The sequence below is a fragment of the Notolabrus celidotus genome, chromosome 22 (assembly GCF_009762535.1).
Source record: "Notolabrus celidotus isolate fNotCel1 chromosome 22, fNotCel1.pri, whole genome shotgun sequence".
Classification (NCBI taxonomy): Eukaryota; Metazoa; Chordata; class Actinopteri; order Labriformes; family Labridae; genus Notolabrus; species Notolabrus celidotus.
This window is the reverse complement of record NC_048293.1, coordinates 7,040,898-7,065,639: the sequence shown is the minus strand read 5'-3', so window position 1 is coordinate 7,065,639 and position 24,742 is coordinate 7,040,898. Positions and strand designations below refer to the sequence as shown.

At 39.2% G+C, this 24,742-nt stretch overlaps 1 protein-coding gene across 1 annotated transcript; it reads left to right on the top strand.

The window, feature by feature from the left end:
* Window positions 1-360: 360 nt before the first annotated feature.
* Window positions 361-23,280, top strand: fyna (FYN proto-oncogene, Src family tyrosine kinase a). The gene is made up of 12 exons (XM_034674316.1): window positions 361-563; window positions 9,750-10,006; window positions 12,762-12,858; window positions 14,850-14,948; window positions 15,157-15,260; window positions 15,626-15,775; window positions 15,918-16,082; window positions 16,814-16,993; window positions 17,364-17,440; window positions 17,915-18,068; window positions 19,502-19,633; window positions 21,724-23,280. The coding sequence occupies exons 2-12, from the start codon at window positions 9,760-9,762 to the stop codon at window positions 21,930-21,932; spliced, it is 1,614 nt and encodes a 537-aa protein (XP_034530207.1). The 5' UTR covers window positions 361-563; window positions 9,750-9,759; the 3' UTR covers window positions 21,933-23,280.
* Window positions 23,281-24,742: the final 1,462 nt, after the last annotated feature.

Here is a 24,742-nt window from a genome sequence, read left to right as displayed (position 1 = left end):
GAGGTGTCCATCACAGCTCCAGGTCGGTGTGAATCCGCATCAGCCATACGCAATCACAGCTACGTAAATATGCACGCATATAACCGGAAGATAAAACAGCAGCTGGAGAATAAAATAAAAGCACTATGGGCTTGTTATCGTTTACACATCACGTACTGGGCGCATTAAAAACTTAATTACTGACACAATATTGATGAAGTAGTCATTGTGCGTATTCTTTAAGATGTTTCATAGTGTTTGGTGAAAACATACTCGTGTTTTTTCTGTTACCTTTATTCATTACCTTGCAATGATGCACTATTTTAGCGAAAGGGATATCTTTATTTTGGTAGAAAGAACCGGAAGTTGTACGTGTCGTTGTTGTTAGCTTGACGCTGGTCGCCATCGTCATCATCTGTACGCACGGCGGCGACAGGAGCTCCTGAAACGGCAGGGACGGGTATCCCACCGCTACTCTCTTCAATGCGAAGAAAAAACAGCCACCGAGTGTAGAAAATCTTCGGCGACTTCCCCCCACGCAAGCTCCTCTGGAAACTCCGATGGATTAGTCTGAAATTTCTCCGGTAAGCACATTTATTTTCCCTCCTGTGTTGAATTTCAATTGGTGCACCCGCCTTGTCCCCTATTCTGCGCTGTGGACTGCGAGATGAATTCATCTCCGGAGAGAGAGAGAGAGAGGGAGAGAGAGAGAAAGAGAAAGAGAGAGAGGGAGCAGAGGAGATAAATAACACATTGTGTCAAGCCAGGACTCACCCCAGCCTTTCTTCAGATTCAGAGGCTCATTAGACCGTTAACTCTACCCTGAAAAGGGCTGTAAATCACAGAGGAGTGTTGGTGGTGGTCTCGTTATTGTGCATGATGTTTTGCAGTGCTGTGATTGTGGAGAGGGGGCTTCTCTTGTGTTGCAGCAGCAGCAGCAGGGATGGATGCGCTGCAGAGCTGAGCTGACCACTGAGGCCATGCACACACGATAAACGCCACAACGGCCTGCAGACTGTCTCCTATTGATTCATCCCAAAATAATTGTCATATGCTGAAGGCTAATTGCATTGCCACCTCGTTAAATATCCAATTAAAGCTGTTCTAATCGGGTTATCTGATGAGTCTGGAGCTGCAGCCATCCATCTTGTTGGCAAACACCGGTGGTGATATGAAGTGTATGTAGCACGGAGCTAAAGCATCAGTTGTGTTCATGTACACTTTGTTTGCCAGATTTGCAAACATGCACCCAGCAAGCCTGAAGCTCTTGTTTAGCCAGCCATTGGTCCACGAATGACTTCACCGTTAGTATGCGTGATAAGTATCAACGTGAAAGAAAAGAGCTGTACAATGGTTCATGGACCATGTTCATTTCCCCTCAGGCCTCCATGTCCACACAGTTGATCAGACACATTGACACACATGAGTCTCTACTCAAGGTACATTAAACGTGTCTTACAGAGATCAACTTGTGAATCAGAGTAAGGGGTTGTTATTGTCTGTAGCTAACACAAAATATGTTAAGTTACAAGATATTATGTGTTTGTTTTTGCTAGTGTTGTGTCAGTCAACAGATGCCACACAGACTACATCTGCAATACATGATTATTCTTACTAAGAGGTTCAATGATTAGTTGATTAATTGATAAGTTGATGAACAAAGATTAATCTACAGCTGTTTTTTAAAGCAATTAATCATTTTGACTGAACTTTCAGATTATAACAGCTAGTGATAAATCCTTAAGGTCATGTTGATTAGACCAAATAACATGGGGGATGGGCATTTTTCAATATTGAACAGACTTATTAATTGAGTAATGTGCAGATTAGTTGAAGCCTTCTTTTCCTCATCGATTAATTGATTAACCAGCTGATTGTTTACTTGATGCAGACTCAATATCAACTGGATTACAGGAAAGAGATTCTTAATTGACATTATTCAAAGTTTGGAGTGACCGACAATCTAAAACAGAATGGTGTTCAATTTTGAATGAAACAAAATAAATGAAATAGCAAATCTTCAGATTTAGTGTATCTTCACTGGAGAATTTGGGGCTATGCTGCTTTAAAATGCTTCTATATGTACAGAACTCCTACACTTTGTGGTTGGTTACTCAGATCTACCAGAAAACTTCCATCCTCCATCACTGCAGACCCACCACATCATTATTTCCAGTGCATTCTTACATTGAACATTACCCTCCACTGGCACCACATTTGGAAAGAGCCACTTAAACCCTGAGTTCAAACTCAAAGGCAGAAGAGACAAAAAGACAAAGTTAATGTTTTTGTTATTCTTCATTTTCTCCAATTTGGAAAATACTCATCTACTTGGTCCAAATCTCGCAGACTGAATGGACATTTTCACAACGGGCAGAGCGATTTAACAACATGACTCAACACACTCCACTGTGAACATTGTGACACCAAAGCACAGTTAGGCTTAAACCCACACGTAAGAACTGCATCAAGCTCAGCTGTGGGTTTTAAATAACGAGCTCATTCAGAAAGTGAAGAATGCTTTGAAAGCCTTAACACTGCATTGCATTGTACTGATAATCTTGTAGCAGAGTGAAATGTGCCCATTGTGTTGTTGTTGATACACTGAATGAACTCAGTTGTCCGACACAAGCAAATATTGTAACTATCCAGAGAATGGCAGCCATAAGGAGGAGATTGTCAAAGTTGTACCAAATCCAGTAAAGACAAGAGATAGATTCATATGTATTTAATTCTGCACACAACCGCAAATGATCCTCTTTTATGTCATTACGTATGTGAATGAACAGAACCTTTTATTTTGCAGTTTAATAAGGTCGCTGCGAGTATGACTTCAGTAGGAGGGGTGTGGGAGGTTGACCTTGTTTTGTGCGTTATCAATAATGTCAGTGTAAAGAGACCCCACACTTCAACTCAGACAGGACTGACTTGTTCAGGGCTGCAGGTTTTTTTTTTTAAAGATTTTTGTTCAAGGATTATATTCATCATCAGAGTTAACCCAAGGCAATCTTGGCTGTAAAGCTTAAAGCACAAGGTTAGTGTAGGAAACATCATAAGATACGGCTGTTAGCTTGTTAAGAATTTAAAGGTTTGTTCCCACAGGAGCTGAAACTTTCTCTTGTTGTTTTGAAAAAAATTGATAAGCAGTTAATGTTCTCAGACAATACAAAAAGAACAACATGACTGTAGTGGTTCTATAGTTCCTGCTTCCAGATTTGCAGAATTGTTACAGCACCTTGAAAGGCTTTTGGGATGTTAAAATTGCGCTTTTCCCTTAAAATATATTTACAATTTTGTAATGAAAGCCATTCTTAATTTGTTGCAGATAAGAATCTTATATTACACACTATATTGACTTAAAGCTCCTGTGAGGAACTTTCTGTTTGTGTCCCTTTTGACTCTCCCTGTTGGCAAAGTGATACCTCTCACATCTTTGCCAAACTTCTCCTGTACATGTATATGTTATTTTCTGACAAAATATTCTCACCCATCTTTCTTTGAACAGTCAAATGCATCACTCATCATGAATATCAACAGCGGAAAACAAAAATTTACATTGCCTCATCTGACACCTACCCCCTCGCAGTAGTTGCAGGGATTAAGAACTACTACATAGAGGTTGTCAATCTTTTTGCTAATGGTCTTGTTTGTGTTTGTCTATAATAAAGAGGCTTCACTATGAGTTTCAGTCTGTTTCATAACCAGTTGAAAACTCCTCACAGGAAGTTTAATTGTTCAATCATAAGGATGGTGCAAATATCAACTATTTTCCTTATCAATGGTAATCATTTACTCTCTAAGATGTGTCGTTTATCTTCTTTACAATAGTCCAAACTATTTTTGAATATCTTGTTTTAGTACAAAAGCCAAAGAATTTGAATTTTAAATTGAAATATAGAAGAAATGCCAAATCGTCAGCGTGGAGAAGCATTGATCAGAGGATGCTTGGTATTTGGGGTTATTGATAGCTGTCATTCAACTCATGAATCCAATGCATTGCTCTTGAGTCTCGTGCTCTACACAATCTTTATTTTCCTTCAGTCGAACATATGTGTGTTTCTCAGGCTGGACTAACTGTCGCCTGTCTAATCTATCAGTCACGCTGTGTGACCCTGACATGTCTGTCCTTTTAATTCTCCTGTATTGATTGAGGCAGCTTTACTTTAAATGGCTGAGGGTCTCATCATGGCTCCCGGCTCTCTGCTTTACTGTAGATGATTAGCACTTGCGTCTGTTTAGCTTCAAAATAAAAGCCATCATTTCAGGAAATTAATTTCCAGTTGAGCCCAGCACTGACCCCGTCCTGTTACTTTGTGCTCAGATAATATCGTCGTTTTTCTTCATTTCCTGATGTGAAAGAATCTCACCACAGTGTTAATGAATACAGTTAACAGATGTGACCCAACTTTAAAGTCAGATTTCAGACTGCATTTCAAGCCAATCAGGATGAGGAGCTTTAATGTAAAACCCTGTCTGTCTGTGGTTTTGTGTGAAAGTCTTCTTTTTTGTGATTAACTGTTACAACACAACACGTAGCAACAATTCCTTCCCCACTGGACCTCACGGCAGCAAGGTCCTCTCGGAGACAAGCTGTTCATCTGGGCCTGAAAATAGCGTGATGAGCATTCTAGCAGGCTGAGGTGGTCATGCGATATCCAGGCGGTGCCACGAAAAGAAAAAGCCCAGCAGCTACGATGCCATTATCTGTTTTTTAGGAGGCAAGTTGAGCTTCAGGTCGAGAATGGAGCGGTCTTGTTTTGTCTGTGTCCCAGAAATACAAGCAGAAATCATTATGTTGCAGTGCATTGTCTTGACTTTATGATATGATCCATAGTGTTGATTCATGCGTGTAATTGAATAAGAAGAGGAGTCACCCCTTGGATCTGAAAGCATGTGATGAACACTCTTATTATATTTTGTGACTGGGAATGTGATAAATTTGCCTGTTGCTGAGGAATGCACTTAAAGCAAACTTAATAGAGATAATTACCGTCTCGTACAGAAAATTTAGCTACAACACAAAGTCCACATGAACACAATTCATATGCAAATGTTTACTTAGCGAAAACTGCCCAAAAAAAAAGCCAAACCACAAAGGGAACACATGTATATAAACAAAACAAGATGGCCTGGTTTCTGTGCAGTAGAATGCTTACAGACATGTTAAAGCTGTGGTAGTCCCTGGCCTTTTTTTACTTCAAGGGAAGGACATTTTTTTTATAATTCCCCACAGGCAGGCAGCACGACGACAGCGACATGAGATCTCCCCTCATTTACTGTGATCCCTCCAGGAGAGGAAGCTATTTCAATCACTGCAGTTCAAGAGCAAACCAAGCAGAAAACACATTTTACCTGTGATATCCCAGTCACTTCATATTTCCCACTGAAGCTGTCAAAGATTTGAGTAGTTTGCCTTTTTTCATTAAGCTAGATCTTCTCTTCACAGATGCTGTGTTATTCTATTTGCCCTGTTCATGCTTGTATTGTTTGTTTGCTGCCTAGGTTGAAGCATTGCTTTGACTCTGGTCTGGTCATTGTAGAATCATAGCTCTTTTATAAATAATTGTTCAGCCTATAAATAGTCAGATAATTCTGTAAATCCCTATTACAGAATCCAGTAACCCATAGTAATGTCTTTTAATTGCTTGTTTTTGTCCTAACACCTAAGAAAACACTTTTTATACAAACTGACATAATGACAGTAAAGGCTTCTGCATCAGGCCTTAAATGGAGCCTGTAGTCTTGTAGTGTGTTTTAAGGGATATTTTTTCCTTCAGTATACTTGCTCTACTCTGTAAAAGGAGTGTTGTAAATACCACGAGATAGGAGATGTAGATATTAATGTCAAGGAGGATTATGTTTTTGTACTGCAGCTCTCCTCCTTCCTCTCCCTGTTTTTCAGTTTGTGGTTTCAGCTTTGGTTCGGACTTATATTGCAATGCTGCCGCCGGGCTTGTTCCTTTCAGGGTATTTAATTGGGTTTTATTGGCAGTACTAAATCAGAATGATTTTCTTCTCTCTACTATGTCTTCATTCTGTTGGTTAATGTGAACCAAATATAGGACCAGAAGGATGAAAAAGGAGGTGAAGAAAAGGGGCACTTGACTGAGTTACACAATAAGTTATTTCTTGTCAGTAAAGCCTGATGACAACAAAGAGCCAAACATGAAAATCATGGCATAGGTATGAAGTGAAAGGATGTTCCTTATCATTGATATCTGGTCTGTGATTGCATGTCTTTGTGATATGTCCTTTTTCTGCTGTCACAGTCTGTCTGCCATATTTAAGAGTCACAGTGGAGAAAATTTGCAGCCAAAGCTTCAAGTCTACTCCATTATTTCATGATAACAATCCCAAATAACACAGGAATTTGCAGGGTTCCCACGCGTCCTGGAAAACCTGGAAAACCTGGAAAACAGTTGACCAGTTTTCCAGTACTGGAAAACACCTGGAAAATAGGAGAAAAAGTCAAATGTAATGGAAAATCACATATTGTCCTGGAAAATTATTCCAACATGACTGCGTGCGACCTGACACAATTAAGAAAACACATCTCCATTCATTGAAAGCTGAGTTCATGCTGTGCTGGAAAAGACAGCGCCACAGACCGGTCCGGCTTTTCTCCCTCACTTGGTCATAATCATGCATTCACAGAAAACGGGGGTATATTGTTTATGTTTTATGGTTAATAAACCTTGTGGAGTGCTCCTTTGATTCAAAGAGTCTTATATTCAAGTTAAAGAGTGACCAGTGGAGTCAGGCAGAGAGCTTGGGGGTCTGTGCCTCACAACTTTCTCTGTAGGCTGAGAGCTCAATTACCGTACTCTAACTAGTAGGAGTGCAAACTCCTGATAGTGAAAACAACGGAACAAAAAGAGCTGCACAAAAACTGCACATTGTTGACATCGCCAGGCAGGAAGACAGTTTAAACTTTTTTAAATCTCTGAGAGATCTTTAAATACAGAGTATTCTTGTATACCGGTGCGATTTCTCAGGAGTTTACGGTAACTCAAATAAAGATTTTTATTTGAATGTGACATTTGCTTTGTTTTATATCGACCACTTTGCTGGATGAATATGATTAAGCAGGTATATTTTGAGTTAGAGTTGAGTTGAGAAAAATTTGTGGCCATTTTTGTCATTCAGTTTTATTTAGGTCAATTTGTGCACTGATCCTCTGATCATTATTGTTATTATTTATTTCAGTAAGGCAGCTTCCAGATTCCTTTGCTGGCACTTTTCTTTTTTACTTAGCTCATTTTATATTTTCTGAGAAAAGAGAAAGCTGAGATGAGAGTTGCCGATAATTTTTACTTGGTTATTTAGGAGCTAAATTTAGACTGTCATACCAGCTTGATCATCGCTGAAAAGGTCCTGGAAATGTCCTGGAAAATAACCTCTGGAAAAGAGTGGAAACCCTGAATTTGGCATTCTTAATGCTTGAAAGTGCATTCTTCTGAGATGTGGGTCACATACTGAGCATCTGGAATCATGCAAAGTTGATTGAAATGTATTAATTTATCAGGATAAACCCCTTGAGATGTATGATCTCGTTTTCGTGGGGGTCCACAACAGACGATCACAAATAGAGAACAGTACAATGCAAGAGAAAATATATAACAAAGTAATTAAGACAACTACACACAGTCAGACATACAACCTACTTAACGACAAGGAAACAAAAATCAACAACAAAAAAGGAGGTTGGTACAATCAACCGGGGGGAAAAGGAGCAAGGATTACTCTTAAAATAAATAAAGGAACAGTGGGGGCTTTACTGAAAACACAAACAGTTGTTTTGAGATGAGAAAACAAATAATTTTAAAATAAGGTTATAAGTTGATTATTTCCGTCTTGTGCGCACTCAATTATATGTGTGCAAACAATATAATAGCTTGTACGGACAAGATACTGTCTTTTGCGCACAAGCTGGTATCCAAAACAAGATGATTGACTTGTGTGCACAAGATAATTAACTTCTGCACACAAGTATTGGACTTCAGTGGCTCAGTAAAATACTGAAGCAGCTTCAAACACTCCTTGAAGTACTCCCAGCGTGCAGCTAGTGACACATCTGTTTGCACTTTTTTCTAGCGTAGGCATTGAGGTTCCTGGCTAGTAAATGTAAAACAGGGCTTGAAAGAATTTGGTCATATACTCTGTAGCTCTCCTTGTAACCATTAAGCTCCACTGCTATGAACCCAGCTCAGTTTAAGCTGCAAAGTAGTTTCCTGAGAAAAGATTATTAAGCCTGATTGCTAAACTTTTGAATGGATGAGAGCTGAATTAAGAGCATACAGTCTTTTTAGGTATTAACTGCTACTTATTTTAATGCTTAAAGTTAATCGAGCCTTCTGTAACATCTTCAAATGTCTTGAATTGTCCAACCTAAAATCCAAAGCTGAAATCCATCCAAAATTATACCAAAATGTCACAGAAGATGGATTAAAATATAAGATTTTTACTATTTAAGAGGCTGGAACAGTTTCCTTTTTAGCATTTTAACTCACAAATCTGAAATGATTTATCTGTGACTTAAAAGGCAACTACATTAATTATTTCAGTTCCTAATCAGATGTAATGAGACTTAGAGAGTATCTCCTGGAACTGCTAGTTGTTGGTTAGATTTTCCATTTTCTGACCTCTCATGTTTTCTGTATCTTGGCATAATTCACAAGATGGCGATTCCTCCTGGAACATTAAATTAGGCATGACAGGAAAGAGGCACCACCTGTGACCAACTCTCCCCTTAATGTGGATTAAGCTCAGGTCGAAAGTGATGTGATAGTTCTCCTCTTCCTCAATCTGCTGTAGCTCAGGGGTTTGCCCCCGGCACCACCTCTCTCCATCCACAGCGACTGAAAACAAGTGTGTTTCCAATTAGCCGTCTCTGAAGTCAGCTGGCTGCTAATGCCGATGAAAGACAACAGTGCTGACAGCGGTCTCTGCGTAGTCCTGTTGAACTGGCTTAAAGGGGCACACGGTGGGCCCAAATGTGCATCAGTATAACTATGTCTTTTAAGATGGTTAGGCTCTTTTTAATTGGCAAAGCAGATTGCCTCACTCATTACAGAAACTGGTTTAGCTCTGCTTCAGAGAAGACAAATGCTCTCTGAGCCCCCCTCATGAGACTCAGAGTAGAGTCAGGGAGAGGTTTGCTGTTAAGGTTCTCTCTCTGAGCTGTAAATCTATTGAAGGCTATGTGACTCCTTGTAAAGAAAACAAAAATAAAGGGCATGCCAGCTTGTAAATGCAATGGTGGGGTGTAAATTCTTCTCACAAGTGTGGTTGTGCACTAAGATGTGAAAGGAAATTTGGAAAAGTAGTGCTGTTATTCCTCTAACAACCAAGCTAGGCTGGATTTTCTCATCATAAGGAACCATCAACATGTGCATGATGATCACTTTTCCAAGACACCGCGGCTCTGTCACATTATGCTATGTATAATTAGTAATGGAGTTTAAAGTATCGTGTTTAATTTCAGCCTAATTGAAATATTTTTCACATGGCTCTGTGTAAGTCTCAGAGGGAACTCTGAAATAATGGAATATTGAACCATAATTTCCCCGATGGAACCAGCTGTTGAGCTATTATTTTACCTACGTGCTAATTTCTCTCTCTCTCTCTCTCTCTCTCTCTCTCTCTCTCTCTCTCTCTCTCTCTCTCTCTCTCTCTCTCTCTCTCTCTCTCTCTCTCTTTCTCTCTCCCTCTCTCTCTCCCTCTCTCTCTCTCTCTCTCCTTCTCTCTCTCTCCTTCTCTTTCCCCCACAGAGAGTAGAGGATGGGCTGCGTCCAATGCAAGGATAAAGAAGCAGCAAAACTCACTGATGATCGGGAGACCAGCCTCTCACACAACTCGGGGTACCGCTATGGGTCCGACCCTACGCCGCAGCACTACCCTAGCTTCGGGGTCACCACCATCCCCAACTACAACAACTTCCACACCGCCGCCTCACAGGGGGTGACTGTGTTTGGAGGAGTCCACACGTCCTCGCAGTCGGGGACGCTCCGGTCTCGGGGTGGAACAGGTGAGGCAGAAGAAAATCATTTAAATACATTTTTGATAATATGTAATCAATCAGGGGTCTGCTAAACTTCCTAAATACATACTTTTGTTTATTATGTTTAATCTTTTTTTTAAACTAGATTTAGATAACAGGTGTCTTTTACAGGGGACACCTGGCCAAGATTGGCAGCAACACAATTTCAACAAGCTTCCTACAAACATATACAAACAGGTTAAAATTATCAGATATAACATCTTCACACAGATAGCCTGGACTCAACAGTCATAGATTTACTATCTTAAAAGCTTTCAGAGTGAGTGATTTTAAAAGTTTAAGATTAGTCTGGAGTTTTTGTACAAGTGGGTAGAGCAAACCTAAAAGCTTACTTTCCCAGTTCAGGTTGGAAGTAGGAACAACAACTTGCACAATATCCAGAGTTCAGAGGTTATGATTTCAATCCTTCATGGTTTAAAGGCAGGATTAGTAGGAAGGAAATTTGTAGACTGTAGGAAGGAAATTTGCCCAGAATGGCTAAAAACAATGCTGATCTCACTGTTATTGAAGTCGTAAAGAAACTACATTTCGTTTTGTCCGAATTTAGTGCAAGTTTCAGTTGACAAAGTGCACAAATGCATCCAGCAAAAGCTTTGGCAGGAGGAGGTCTAAAGCATTAAATGGCAATGTTGTCAGTATTGACAGAAAAGCAGACTGCAGTAATCTCCTCAGGGCAATTTATGTGAAAAGTACACAATAAAGGACCCAGAACTGAGCCTTGTGGGACCCCTTTGCTGACATATACTACTTCTGAGGTAGCCTAAAACAAAATACTCATTAACTGATGCCCCATACTGGCCACCATCTTGGACGTTAACAGAAATGCCATATCCTGCCTTATAGTAGAGAAACAGCTGCTCTGAATCATTCTGATTACAATCAATGTAAACAGGAGGGAAGCCACAACACATCTACAAGAGAAAATCAAATATAAGTCGACAGATTTTTCTAGTTTCCAGGCTAACACTTAATATTTCATTTCAGATTTGGAGAAAAGAAAAAATATTGTTTTTGCATTTGAATATTGGCAGGCAGTTGTAGCTTTAAGAAAGTTATCTCATATTTTGTGTATTTCTTTTATGTTTTTTTCAACTAAGATAAGGGGGCATTATGAGTGGAAAATTCTGTAATATGTTGCTGTTGTTAGATGGGGTCCATAAAAACTATTAAATATGAATATAATGTCAGTGATGACGATTTTAATGAGTCAGTTTTTCCGAGGACTGCTCAATGTCTGCTCTTTATCCAGTATTCATTTCTGCTGAATGTATCTTCTTTCTTTCTTTAATCTGGAAATCTTGAGCCTCAAATGTTGAATATTTTCTATCTTTTGCTTCTTTTATTTAGAGTAATATAGTGTGCTGATGTAGTGTTACTGTGCTGAATTCTTGTTCCTACTGAAGATGAATGCCCAAAGTAGAGTTAATGAAAAACAGGGTGACCTAAATTTAAGCAGCTCTCTGTGAGTCACATCTGATGACCATAAACATCAAACATCTTGCTGAATAGTGCAAACGTGTTTTGTTTTTTTCAGTTGTGGAGCAGCTCACTTTAAAGTCTTTCGCTTGATATTTAAAAGATATATATGATGTGATGATGCATAAATTAGCAGATTCTTCTCACTTTGATGTCAACTACTTAGTTTGACTTTCCCCAGAACAGACAAACACTGCATTGTGAAGTCAGCACCACTGGCATGTATGAATAAGACATTACTCCAGTAGGGTAGCACTAAGCAACAGTAATTTCTGGGATTATAAAGAGAAGGCCTGAGGACAAAAAGTCAAACAACAGTCAATTGTGAGAGCAGAAACCTGATTTGAACTCCCTGTGAAAAAGTAAACATGTTTGCCATCGAGACGGAGAGCAGTTTGGGTCTTCTCTTTTTTTCTGAGGTCACACCATTGACAGGAAAAAGCACAGAGCAGTAATCCAGCACAGTTGGGACAATTCAGATCAAATCAGAAAATGAAATCATTTTTACAGTTTGAGGCTTATTAGGAGATACAGGGACTCCAGGGCTGTTCCAAATCACATCAGATAAATTGGATTGGCCTCAACATTCCTGGAGGATGCTCTCTCTGATAAGACTTAAATGCAATTTAGTTTTTGTGTGCTAAACAAATAACTTCATTTATTTCATGTTTAACCTGTTTTATTTTCTATTGGGATAGCATGAAAAGCTCTGACCACAACACAGACACGTTTTTTAGTTTTTGTGAACTTCCCAGCAAATGTTTTGAATATGTAGAGATCCAGATAATGATGAAGTTCTAGTTAAGTAAATCTGCCTGCTGAGGCCAGAAACAACACTTGTAAATCTGGCCGATGGGAATCAAACTGTAAAACCAAAACAGTGAGCTGAAAGGTGCTGAGATGCTTCGTAGAGTTGGGGGAATAAGAATCTGGTGTCAAATTTATGAGTTTCCCTGTGCTTGTGACTGCTTTCAAATTAAATGTAGACATCTGATTCATTCATAACTTGTCATTAAAAAATCTTTAAAGCAGCTTTTGACTAAATTCAAAAACATTCTAAATATGAAATACACCAACTCCCAAAATTTTTTACCATCAACTTTCATATAAATGAATTAAGAGGTCATTTAAGGTTACTGTCCTTTCCTAACTGCAGCCCATTTGTTAGATGGAAGCTAACTTTTAGAACACAACACTGCATCTGAAAAGTACTGCTCTTACTAACCACCTTCCTGTTTCCCTCTAGGAGTGACTCTGTTTGTTGCTCTGTACGACTATGAAGCTAGGACTGAGGATGACCTCAGCTTCAGAAAGGGGGAGAGGTTCCAGATCCTTAACAGCACGTAAGTGTGAAAACATCTGCATGACAGAATGAAGGGTGGCGGTCGTGTTTTCCCTCTCTGTTTTACATCAGTCGTGAATGTTTGAACACTGCCTTGAAATGAGTTGTTGTTTAACAGATGCAGACAAAAGAAACTGGTGTTTATTTAGAAGAGCTAGGCCAGTTTAGGAGCGTTTTGATTCATCTAAAGTCTAACAGATTTGCCAAGTTTTAATGATTACCAAGACTAAGGTTTGAAGTTGTGAGTAAATATCAACTACAGGCAATTTTTCTTCCCTACATTTTTAAGTTTTAGAAGAGATGATGAAGTGTTTTGGTTGCTCTTATTTCAGCCCCCCAAAAAGAAAAAAACAATCTACTATTATGAACTATTCTAAAAAAGTTTATGGTTTTTAGTTGTCCTGAGTTGTGTATTCACATTGTGAATTCTCACTCAGCCGGGTATTGAAATGCTAGTAGCTTGATCACTGATATAGCAGCCATCAGCCACCATTTAAAAGCCCTTTTAATTCAAAAGTTGCACCATGTTACTGCTGTCTGTGAATAAAACTCTAGAAATGTGTTTTTGTACAGGATGTTCTTAACATATAGAAACATTTAAGTCACATTTTATAAAATTCAAGCAGTGATTAACTAAAATCTGAGAGTTAGCTAAGTAACTAAGCCTAAGTACTACCAAAATCTCAGTTAAACGTGAATACATTTAAAATATTCTTAATCTTAATGATGTTGTAACCTCCAAATTTTAACAAGAGGAGGTAAAGGATTTCTGGATTTTGCACTTCCTGCTTTAGCCTAGCATTGGTTAACTAGCTTCCCCTCACTAAATGCTTACAACCAAGGAACTTAGTTACAAAACGAATTTATAATAACAATGTAAATATGTTGTAAACATTACCGGCACAGACAAAGCCTTCTACGCAGATAAAATAAAAGTACAGCATACATGTTAGCTTAGTATGTCATGATCATAAGCAAGCTTCATTTTCCATGATCTAAGTTAGCTTACCTTGCTGTGTATGTTAAGCTAGCTAACTTACTGTTAGCATAACTTTTTTATGGGACATTGAAATTATATCTGTATATTTAAAGTTTGTAAAAGACACTAATATATTGCAGGTAATACAAATATTTGATAAATACAAGAATGGAGTAGAAAAAATTACATTTGAATGATAGACAACCACCTGTACTACAGAGGAACAGAATATAAAGGTGCCAGGTACATAGTTTATTCGATTTAAACAGTGAAAGGTATAGGAACATATTTGACCCTGTTACACCCATGCTAACAGATTTTGCCACAAAAGCTACCAAGCTTTTCTAACTTTCAAAAAATTAACACACATCTTTGCCTCAACCTTAGCTGAGTGCCCGAACAAACACTCACTGTGGAGTAGTTCAGGCTAGATGGCAATTTAGCTGCAGCACATAAAACAGCATGCAAATACCTTAAAAAAAAGTCCTCAGTGTGGTCAGATGGTGATGTGGTTTTTACTCACCTCTAACAACAATCGGCGTGCCCATTTGTTGAAGCAGTTTATTTACTTTGTCTCTTGGTGTAACACAAGAACCCAGGGAGTCTGCCTGCTGCTGTCAGTCAAACATTAACACACCCCTCCAGGCAGATGGTCATAAAATAACATTTCTGATTATCCCTCAAGACCTTTTTGTCTTTTTATTTGTTAACAGAAATAGTTAACAATAATTTACAAATAAAGATTGAATTGTTTTTGACTAAAAGATGATAACAAACTGTGATTTCAGTTGGACAGAAATGAGATGAATCACTGAAGCTTCAGCCCACGCACGAGAAAGCACCAGTTTGTTGTTGTGTGCAATCTAGAGAAAAGACATCCAGCAAATCTGATCATCCACATCTGAGTGTTTATTCTTTCTTGTTTATTCCTGCATTATGTGTAACTGTTGATCTGTTTGTTGTAAAATGCCTCTACATCCTACATCTCTTTCTCTCTGTCCTGTGCTCTACAGTGAGGGCGACTGGTGGGAGGCTCGTTCCCTCACTACAGGTGGAACTGGTTACATTCCCAGCAATTACGTCGCTCCGGTGGACTCTATCCAAGCTGAGGAGTGAGTAAAACTTCACTCACACAGAGTTTCTGACTCTGAGGCACGGCAGCCTCATCAGCAGAGGGAGTATCATAAATATTTGAGAGCTCATCTCATGCTTTTTGTTAAATGTTGCATAATGACTTATAAAAGTAATACAAGACAGAGCATTTGAAAAGAGAAATACTATTCCTCATACAGTAGTTAAATTTCTCCTTTTTTCCTGCAGCTGGTATTTTGGAAAATTAGGCCGAAAGGACGCAGAGAGGCAACTTCTCTCCAACGGCAACGCCAGAGGCACTTTCCTCATCCGTGAGAGTGAAACAACCAAAGGTACTCTGCCTATGCAGCATCCCACATGATGTCATGTAGAATGCTTTTAAAGTTAGGGTCACAAGCAGAAGGGTTTCTTAATAAATAAAAATGTAGTAAGACTTCAGACTTGAATATTTAATGTGTGCGTCGCAAGTTATTTATAGAAAAAATTTACAATAAGACCTTAAGACAAGGACCATTTGCATCGTGTTATTTAACATGTAGTTGCTCCACATTCATTGCCCTTTAGCTTTTGCATAATGTGAAATCATGCAGCTCCAAATGCGCTCTTATGAAAACAAACTCAGTTAACCAGAGATCTTGCTCTTGTCTACTTTAATCTGTCAGTTTGGTTCTTTATTATTGTGCTGTATCTGTTCCAGGGGCCTACTCCCTCTCCATCCAGGACTGGGATGACATCAAGGGAGATCACGTCAAACACTATAAAATCCGCAAGCTGGACAGCGGAGGCTACTACATCACCACCAGGGCCCAGTTTGAGACGCTCCAGCAGCTGGTGCAGCACTACTCTGGTGAGACTCAGCGGCATAAATGGGAGGATGTACAACAAATTCTTGTCATGCTCAATCTTCGTCTATTATCCCTCCTTTAAAATACTTCATCTTATGGTTTGATATGACTTTTATTTAACATTCAAACTGTTTTCTGTTTCAGCCAGGGCTGCAGGGCTGTGCTGCCGCCTGATCGTGCCATGCCACAAAGGCATGCCCCGTCTGACAGACCTGTCTGTCAAAACCAAAGACGTGTGGGAGATCCCTCGAGAGTCGCTGCAGCTAATCAAACGTCTCGGCAATGGCCAGTTTGGAGAGGTCTGGATGGGTGAGTAGCTTTTTTTCTTTTTGTTTGTTTTTGGCACAAATTAAAAGCTGGACAGTTGTCTTGCAAAACACACTGTGTGTGTTGGACCATTTTAAAACAACACTGAGCTAAGGTTCAGGGTGGAGTGTTTGCTTTTAGTGATTTCATTCAGGAATTTAGATTTTTGCATGAAACATCTGTGCATTATCCTAGTGTTCATTCTCACTGGACTAAGAGATTTCCAGCTTTAAGACGATTTAAAACTTGGTATACATGGTAAGTTTTTCTGTCTTGTAGTTTCTCTGCCAGGGAGAATTTAACTCAGAGAGGAAGCATGCTGTTTTAGTTTGGTTGACTGCAGCTAAGGCTAATATGTTCCACCCTGGGCAGTGAATTGCTACATGTGTGTCTAATTTGCTAAGAAACTGACATGTTGTTGGTACCACAAACATGTTTTTTGACTCAATTTTACTCAATACCTGCTTGAGGTAAAGACTTCCAACCACTCAAGTTTTGTGCTCCAGTTATTGTCTTCTACTTCAACTAACACAGATAAGAACAAGCTTTGATAACGTATTACTAGCCTAACAGTATGCTACACACTTTATATGACTTTTATGTCCTTTATTTTCTTCACATTTCACCTTTCTGAGCTTCCAATACACTCTCTTCCCTTTCAAAAGTGTGTGTGTGTCACTAGTTCTCATTCACCCACTGAATCACCCTTAAACAAGCTCTGTTCTTCTGATCAGGCACGTGGAACGGCACCACCAAGGTGGCTGTAAAGACCCTCAAGCCTGGCACCATGTCGCCGGAGTCGTTCCTGGAGGAGGCTCAGATCATGAAGAAGCTCCGACATGACAAGCTGGTGCAGCTGTATGCCGTGGTGTCTGAAGAACCCATTTATATCGTCACTGAGTACATGTGCAAAGGTAGAGGCTGTTTTGAGCTACACTATGAATATTACATAGATTCATACATGCTCACATCTACGCAGTGTTTACATAATTTAAGCATCTGCATGGACAGTGCAGTGTGTCCTACTTTAGAGCATGGCATCACATGTCCACATTACTATATCATAACAGACATAATTCATTACTATGGAATAAATTAAGCTTGTGGTCATTCAAGGGGTGTTCAAGAACACAGAGATCCTCAGCAATATAAAACAATAAAAATCTGAAGGAAGTATATCCCAGGGATCCTTGGATTGATGCTTCAGTTTTGATTCAAACCTGAGCAGCTGAAGACCACACTACACAACAGATTCTGATTTATTTGTCATCTGTTTCTTCTCAGGGAGTTTGCTGGACTTCCTGAAAGATGGAGAAGGACGAAGCCTCAAACTGCCGAATCTAGTGGACATGGCGGCTCAGGTATGCTGCTGAAAATAATCTCAATCTTAATCTTGCTGATGCTGTGCTTTGTGGTTCTTTTAAATCATATCCAGCTGTTTCCAGTAGTTTAAGCTCTCAGTTGCACAATTATCCACTTTCCATCTCGGCATTATCCCAGTGTTAACATTTTCATTAGGCTAAATGGCAATATTTGGGAAGTTTGAACTTAGGTACAAAGTAAATCTGATTTAGAGCTTGATTATGGTGGCTGTATTTTACAAAAGCCAAACTGAAAACACATTATCTAAAGTTAATGACTTTGCATTACATAAACGTTCGATTAGTGTTTATATTCTGCTGTAAAGCTCTTGATAAGTTATCATTGCTACTCTACTTATTTGGATCATACAATTGTTGTAAAACTTCTTTAAAAATCTTACCCCCTAGACGGATTGAATCACCTTGAAACTTCTCAGTGATATGATGTTCACCATAAAAAAAAACCCTCCCCAGGTGGCAGCAGGCATGGCGTATATTGAGAGGATGAACTACATCCACAGAGACCTGCGCTCTGCAAACATCCTTGTCGGAGAGAGTCTGGTGTGTAAGATCGCTGACTTTGGTCTGGCCAGGCTCATCGAGGACAATGAATACACAGCAAGACAAGGTGAGCCTAATGGATTAGGTTACATCACCATGTTTTTTTTTAACAAGTGATAATTGGGGGGTGCATCATTAAAACTTATTAAATAAGGAGATGTGTTAATCACTAAACTAAGACACTATAGATACAAATCAACAGCAGTCAGCTGTGAAAAAAAGATGATTTTGATGTTTTCTAAAATTAGTTTTAGATGTTCAGACAATGTATTGAATGTCATGCGGTTCTTTTTAGTTGCGGTGTGATTTACATTTCTCTCCTGCATCGAAAAAACAACCACGAAAAGCTTTAAAATCCTGGAAAAAGACACAAAATGTATCTGAGAATCATGATGGGTTTTGTTTTAGGTATTCATTAGTACCAAAGGAATTCAGAGATGCATGTCAGTACAGCCATGTATCTTTAAATAATTAATCATTTTCACTTTAGATGGTCCTAATTTGCTAAATGTAACAAATCCAGGCTGGAAAACATGGCTCAAATTGTAGACCACTGTTTAATTTACTGGAATCATGGCAACAGTTTGATCTTAAGACAGGAACACAGCGGTGACCCCTAGAAAATTTAATTTAGCTGCGTCTAAATTTCTGCTTAGTACGCACATAGCACATTATAACTTGGCTAAAGGTAACTGACCAACAGCTGCAACAACAAGCAGCCTAAATATAAAAAGGGCACGCATTTAAATAGTTCTGTAAATGTATGGTAATGTTTCTTTAAGCACTTTGCTGTGATAGAGATTAAGTTGTAACTTTAGTACATATCTGCTGTCTAACTTAAATGTTTTCATTGTATCCTCTACACCCCCTACCACAGCATCTTCTGGAAACCTCACTGTCAGAGGAAAAAGTTGGTGAACTGGCAGATGTCTTGTTCCATTTAATCGATTCCAAGAAACATTTTTATAAAAACACTCTTCTTTTCAATTTAAGTGCAGTAAATGAGCAGGAACTTGTTTTGGTGACAGCAGTGGAAAACAGAAGCACATGTGGTTACAGCGTGGCACCAAGACAACAGGATATCACATTCATACTGGGAATCCTACACTTTACAGGGCACATGTTAAACACAAAAGTCAGACTCTGGTTGAAGGGTTCCTCCCTGACTTTGTTGGCAGATGTGAACTACACTTGAAGGGCTCCCAGACTCTGTTAGTTGCTGTGTCAACATGATCACTACCTCACTTGCAAGCGATTTAAATATTTACTTGTTCAGCTTTGGCCAAGTGCAAACTGAGACTTAGAGATAATGGAATTGTTCCGTTTTTTCCCTGGTGGGATGTTATCAAGACCTCATGTTTCTGCACTAATGAAATCACTGATGAAGGGGAGAAAAAACAGGGGAGACTGACCTACTTAGAGTTTCTTGCAACAGCAAATCAACAAAGATGCCAGAGAAAGTTTAGAACATAAAAATGTACATTTCTGATTTTCTTTTAGGTGCGAAGTTTCCCATAAAGTGGACGGCTCCTGAGGCTGCTCTCTATGGGAAATTCACCATCAAGTCTGACGTGTGGTCGTTTGGCATCCTGCTGACAGAGCTGGTGACGAAGGGCAGAGTGCCGTATCCAGGTGAGAGTGTAGAACTCGGCACATTATGTAATCCTAATCAATTCTGGATGATTGCGCGGGTTTCACTAATGCAGATTATGTGTTGGAGCATTTGTGTCTTCTGAGGCTCTAGCTATGGTTATAAAAAGAGCAGCATGTTGCATAATGTACGTTATACTGTGCATTATGCAGAGCAATGTCCCCGAAGATGGTGTGAACATGTGACATGACAGTCTGCCTCTTCATCAATGCAACACATTAACATCACAGAACTGAAAACATTAGTACTCTTAGAGCAGAGTGTTTTTTTGATACTTTTCTAATATGACTTATTCAGTTTTGCATTCATGCACACAAGTGCTTTAATTACTCTGGCTGATTAAACCTCAAATTAAGTGGAATTTGGCTGCAGCTATGAGCAGAATTGTGATTTCACTGAAGTGTCAACAGATGAAACAAAACCAGCAGGAGAGTCACTCAGATGTCAATCAAAGACATTCTACACACGTCCACACGGTCCTGAGAAACTGTGATTATGTAGTGACCTTAAGACAGAATTGACACTAATCCAGGTTCGAGTTACATGCTCCCAAGTAGTGTAAAATCATACAAATGTGTGTCACATTACATTACCAAATTATTTTAATAACAAATCATTCATTTTTCAGTGTAATGAATATTATTTTTAGCAACAAGTTAATGGGTTAAAATAATCATGTTTTCATTATAAACCATGTGCTATATTCTCTAGAGGATTACCGTATGACTGGAGTGTATGCACCGGGTATGACAAAATGTGGGCTGTTTTGTGTGTCAGAGAGAGAGAGAGGGAGAGGGAGAGAAAGTGTGTGTTTGACAGCATAATAAGCAGTTTACTTTCAGGTTGCGTTCCAAATCATATACTTCTTCTATAGTTTATTTATCTCCGCCCTTACTGCAAGTTTTTTAGAGACCCCCATAAAGCTGAAATTATAATCAGAACCCTGAAAAAATCATTTGACTTAGGCTAGGCTGTAAGTTCCAGCTGTTTTTAGTATTCATTTATAGAAAGCTTATGAGATGTTATGATGATAAACTTGACAGATATAATTATTTAATGTCTGTTAGCATAAAAGAAGTAGAGTAGCTACTCTGTTGCTCACATAAAGAAGTCAGATATTACAGCAGTCTATGAGAAAATGAGCCTGACTTGCACTTCATATACTACCGCTACATTTTTCTAATGCACTGTGGATGCTTTTAAGCCCCACCCTCTGGTCCAAATATGGTCGCTTCTGTCTTGTAAAACCTCAATAAAAAAAATGTCAAACATTAGGCTTCACAACAGTATTCCACAAACCAATGGGTGAGGTCCACTTTTTTACTGAGACAGGAAAATATGTAAGCTTGTTTTCAGTGGCACCGTCCAACAAATAATCAAACAAATGCAATGTTTTTAACTTCTTCAGTTCAGTGTCATCCACAGGTCTGTTGTGATTTGCATACTGCAAAATTATGCCCTGCTGGCATTTGTTCTGCAGTTGCCTGCTGATCCCAGTCTGATTAGCTGCACCTGTATTCTTAGCTCATAGGGAGTAGCTCAAACTCCAAGTGCTTCGTTGATATTTTAACAAAATTTGACACAAAGTGCATATTACTTTAGACTTGCCCACTAGGTAGTCTGGGAGTATTATAAAGTAAAATGTGCCATTCCGAAGCTCAGTGGTGTCGTTATTTTCCATCATGCAGGAAGCAAGAAGACTCGGCTACAGCTTAACTACGGTGTGCCGAAAGGGACAAAAATCATACAATTGAAAAAAAAGATGCATTCATTTTGGACCTAGATGCTAACATGTATAAAGTGGACATATAACATGACTACTTTTTATAACAGCAAAAGCATTTTCACTCTTTAATACTGCACTACTCTGACTTTGGTTTAATGAAAGTTTTCTACATGCATTTTGTTTCTGTTTTTTAAAAATAGTTTGAATGTATTTGTATTGTCCCTTTCAATCATTGTACAGCCTTTTTAAAAAAAGAACTCATGGGGCACAGAAGAGAGATAGTTGGCGTGAGCAAAATCTTTTTTTATGCAAATGTTCTGAATTTATTCTTCTTCTTCTCTCCAGGCATGAACAACCGCGAGGTACTGGAGCAGGTGGAGCGAGGCTACCGGATGCCGTGCCCACAGGACTGCCCCTCATCCCTGCATGAGCTGATGGTTCAGTGCTGGAAGAAAGACCCAGAGGAGAGGCCCACCTTCGAGTACCTGCAGGCCTTTTTGGAGGACTACTTCACTGCCACAGAGCCTCAGTACCAGCCAGGGGACAACCTCTGAGCACCGCTGCCTTCATCTCATGTCATTTCACCGGCTCTCCATCAGAGGGAGCCAGACTCCACCTCTTCTGTCTCCCTCACCCTGTGGCCGTAAAGATCATAAATGCTCATGGACTGATTTTTGATTTCCAGGCTTCATTCATGAAGAGACAGCTGCCTCTCTGACAGGGAACTATCAAATGAAGGATGTTTTGAGGTGGGAGTGGGCGCTGAGATGACTGAAGACTTAAAAATGACTGCCATGGATGAACCAGACAAGTCGTGTTGTTTAACTTGTATGTAGTGTAAATATAAATTGCTTGTTTACTTATCTCTTTTTGTTTCCTTTCTATTACTTTTGATATTTTGGAAATGTGTGGATTTTTTTTTAATCCAATGTCAAAGTTATTTCAGATTTACGGCTCGTAGAAAAACGTGTGCGGCTCACAGTTGGTAACAGATCGTGACTTAATAATTGTAGGAATGATAATAGTTAGACATCGTGGACCAAAGTATCTCAGAAGTTTTTCTGGAAGTCCACAGACCTTTTTTACGAGGTTAATATAACAATACTGCTCTCCTCTTCTCAAGGATCTTAGATGTACTATAACACCTGTTCTTGCCTTTTCATGTTTAGTAATATTCTTATAATGTAAAGGAATGCCTTCATGCTTTCTACACACTAACTTAGTGAATCATGGACTCTTCCAGCCAAACTTAAGCGCCAACTGCACTAATATTAAGTGCTTTCATTGCATTTCAGCTTCAGCCAATGAGTTTTAGATCGGCTTAAAGTAACATTTCCGTTCGCTTTTTGTAGTTGGAAAGGAGGCAGATATCCTCTCTGACTGCAGCCATTGTTTGGCTGACTGCTTATTATACTGGCAATATTTTAAAATGTATGTTGCATTATTGTATGGCAGCAGGCTGTGTAAGAATTCTGCATTGTCTTTTTGCTTCAAACAAACAAACTGCCACTCACATGACGGGAATGAAGGATGCGTACCTGTGTTTGTCCCTCCATAATGTGTATATGGAAAGAACATGTTGTTTACCAGACCAAACGCTTATTTTTGTATTATTTTTGCTTCAGTTTGGTCAGTCTTATATGTCTCTGGGTGAAATTGTATCTTCCTCAAGTGTCAAACTTCTCTCTGCTTCTGGTTGAGAAGGTGCATTCCAAGATAATTCTCCATTTGTGTGTGTTTAAGTTGCATTTCAAAAGTGTGCAAAATGTTGTTCTTGCATCACATTGTTTTACCCTGATTCTGTAGATATACAGAAACTGTTTATGGTCTCTGCATTATTTATTGTCTCTGTCTGTTACTTGTACACATCTGGTTTTGAAATAAACAACCTTGCCATCATCATCCTTGTGACATGGCACTTATGAAATAATGAACACTTAGCATGTCAGGAACCACCTTGAGCACCGCAGGCTTCACCTTTTGACATGACAACAGGAATCAGTCATTAGCGTGTAAAATAAGTGTTGTGTTTGCGAGAGGTGTGAGGTGCCGTTTAGCCTCAGGCTGAACTTGACGCTAAGACAACATTACTGAACTCAGAATATATGCAAATCACTTGGTAAGTCTCTACCTGCCAATTTGCATACCTGGCAGTGAACGTGCCTCTTATTTGATGTTTTACTTTCATCAACGGCCTATTTGTTATCATGAATTGAGCTTTTTAAATACTACCTTTTCAGTTCATCCTCCTTTAATCATTAAAACATTTCCATGTTTTAGGATAAATGCTTCTCTGCCCCAAAGTGATACCCCTCATTTTAACATTTTCATGTTTCAGTTCCTAGAATAATGCTTAATTTTTCAGTGCTGTCCTCCTCAGCTTACTTTACCTGAACAATCTGGCTGAGCAACACAAACTCCCCATTCTTGGCTCTGATTGGACGCAGCTGAAGCGTGAAGAATTTGCATATAGCAGACTGTAACACACAAGCCTCTGCACCCACAGGAGTGTAAAGAATCTAGCAGAGAACAGGTAGGTCATTGTTCCGCTTTCTCTCCAGAGTCTTCTTTTCCCTGTATGGACATAGAAGAAACTTAATTAGATATATAAAATGCTCTCTTATGATATGCACTATATAGTTGTTGATAAGTTCATGTGGTTTTTTTAAAATGTAAATTTACTTAAATTAAGCAAAAAACTGTCTTATGTCTAACTGAATTTATGATAGAACCATGTTTTCCATCTAATTTAACCAATATATTGTTTTTGATTACTCCTTGCAGAGAGTCCCCTCAATAAGATGAAGAAATTGCAAGGAGTTCCAGAGTCAGATGTATTTTCCACTACGAATAAGACCACAAATTCCCCTCCACTCTACACACCTGAAGTCACGATGAACCAAATATTTCATGCTAATCCTCATCCCAGCAGATCAGCACCAGCCTGTAACATGGATGCAGATTATTTTAGCCCAAAAAGTCTTCACAGAGTTGGACAAGTTAACCAGATGTGTTGGAGTCAACCTGACTGTGCAGTGCAGAGTAAAATGATGCAGCACAGAGAGACAGACTATGGAGGAGCAATTCCTTCAGGATTAAAACTCCATCATCAACAACCTGATGGCCGAGGACCCGCAGGAACCAGGGAGGGCGAAACAAGAGGGGAGTGCTGCTGTTGTGGAAGACCAGGGACTGCAAACACATACACAAGGTGACTGAGGAAAAACTTCAAGATGGTGTTAATGAATGTGTTTCATTTTGGTTTAGCCAAAACTTAAATATGGAATAAAATTAGGTCTTTTTTTAAAGCGTATTCAGTGGAACGGATGAATACAGCTCTCAGGTACAAAGCGATGAGGAGGAT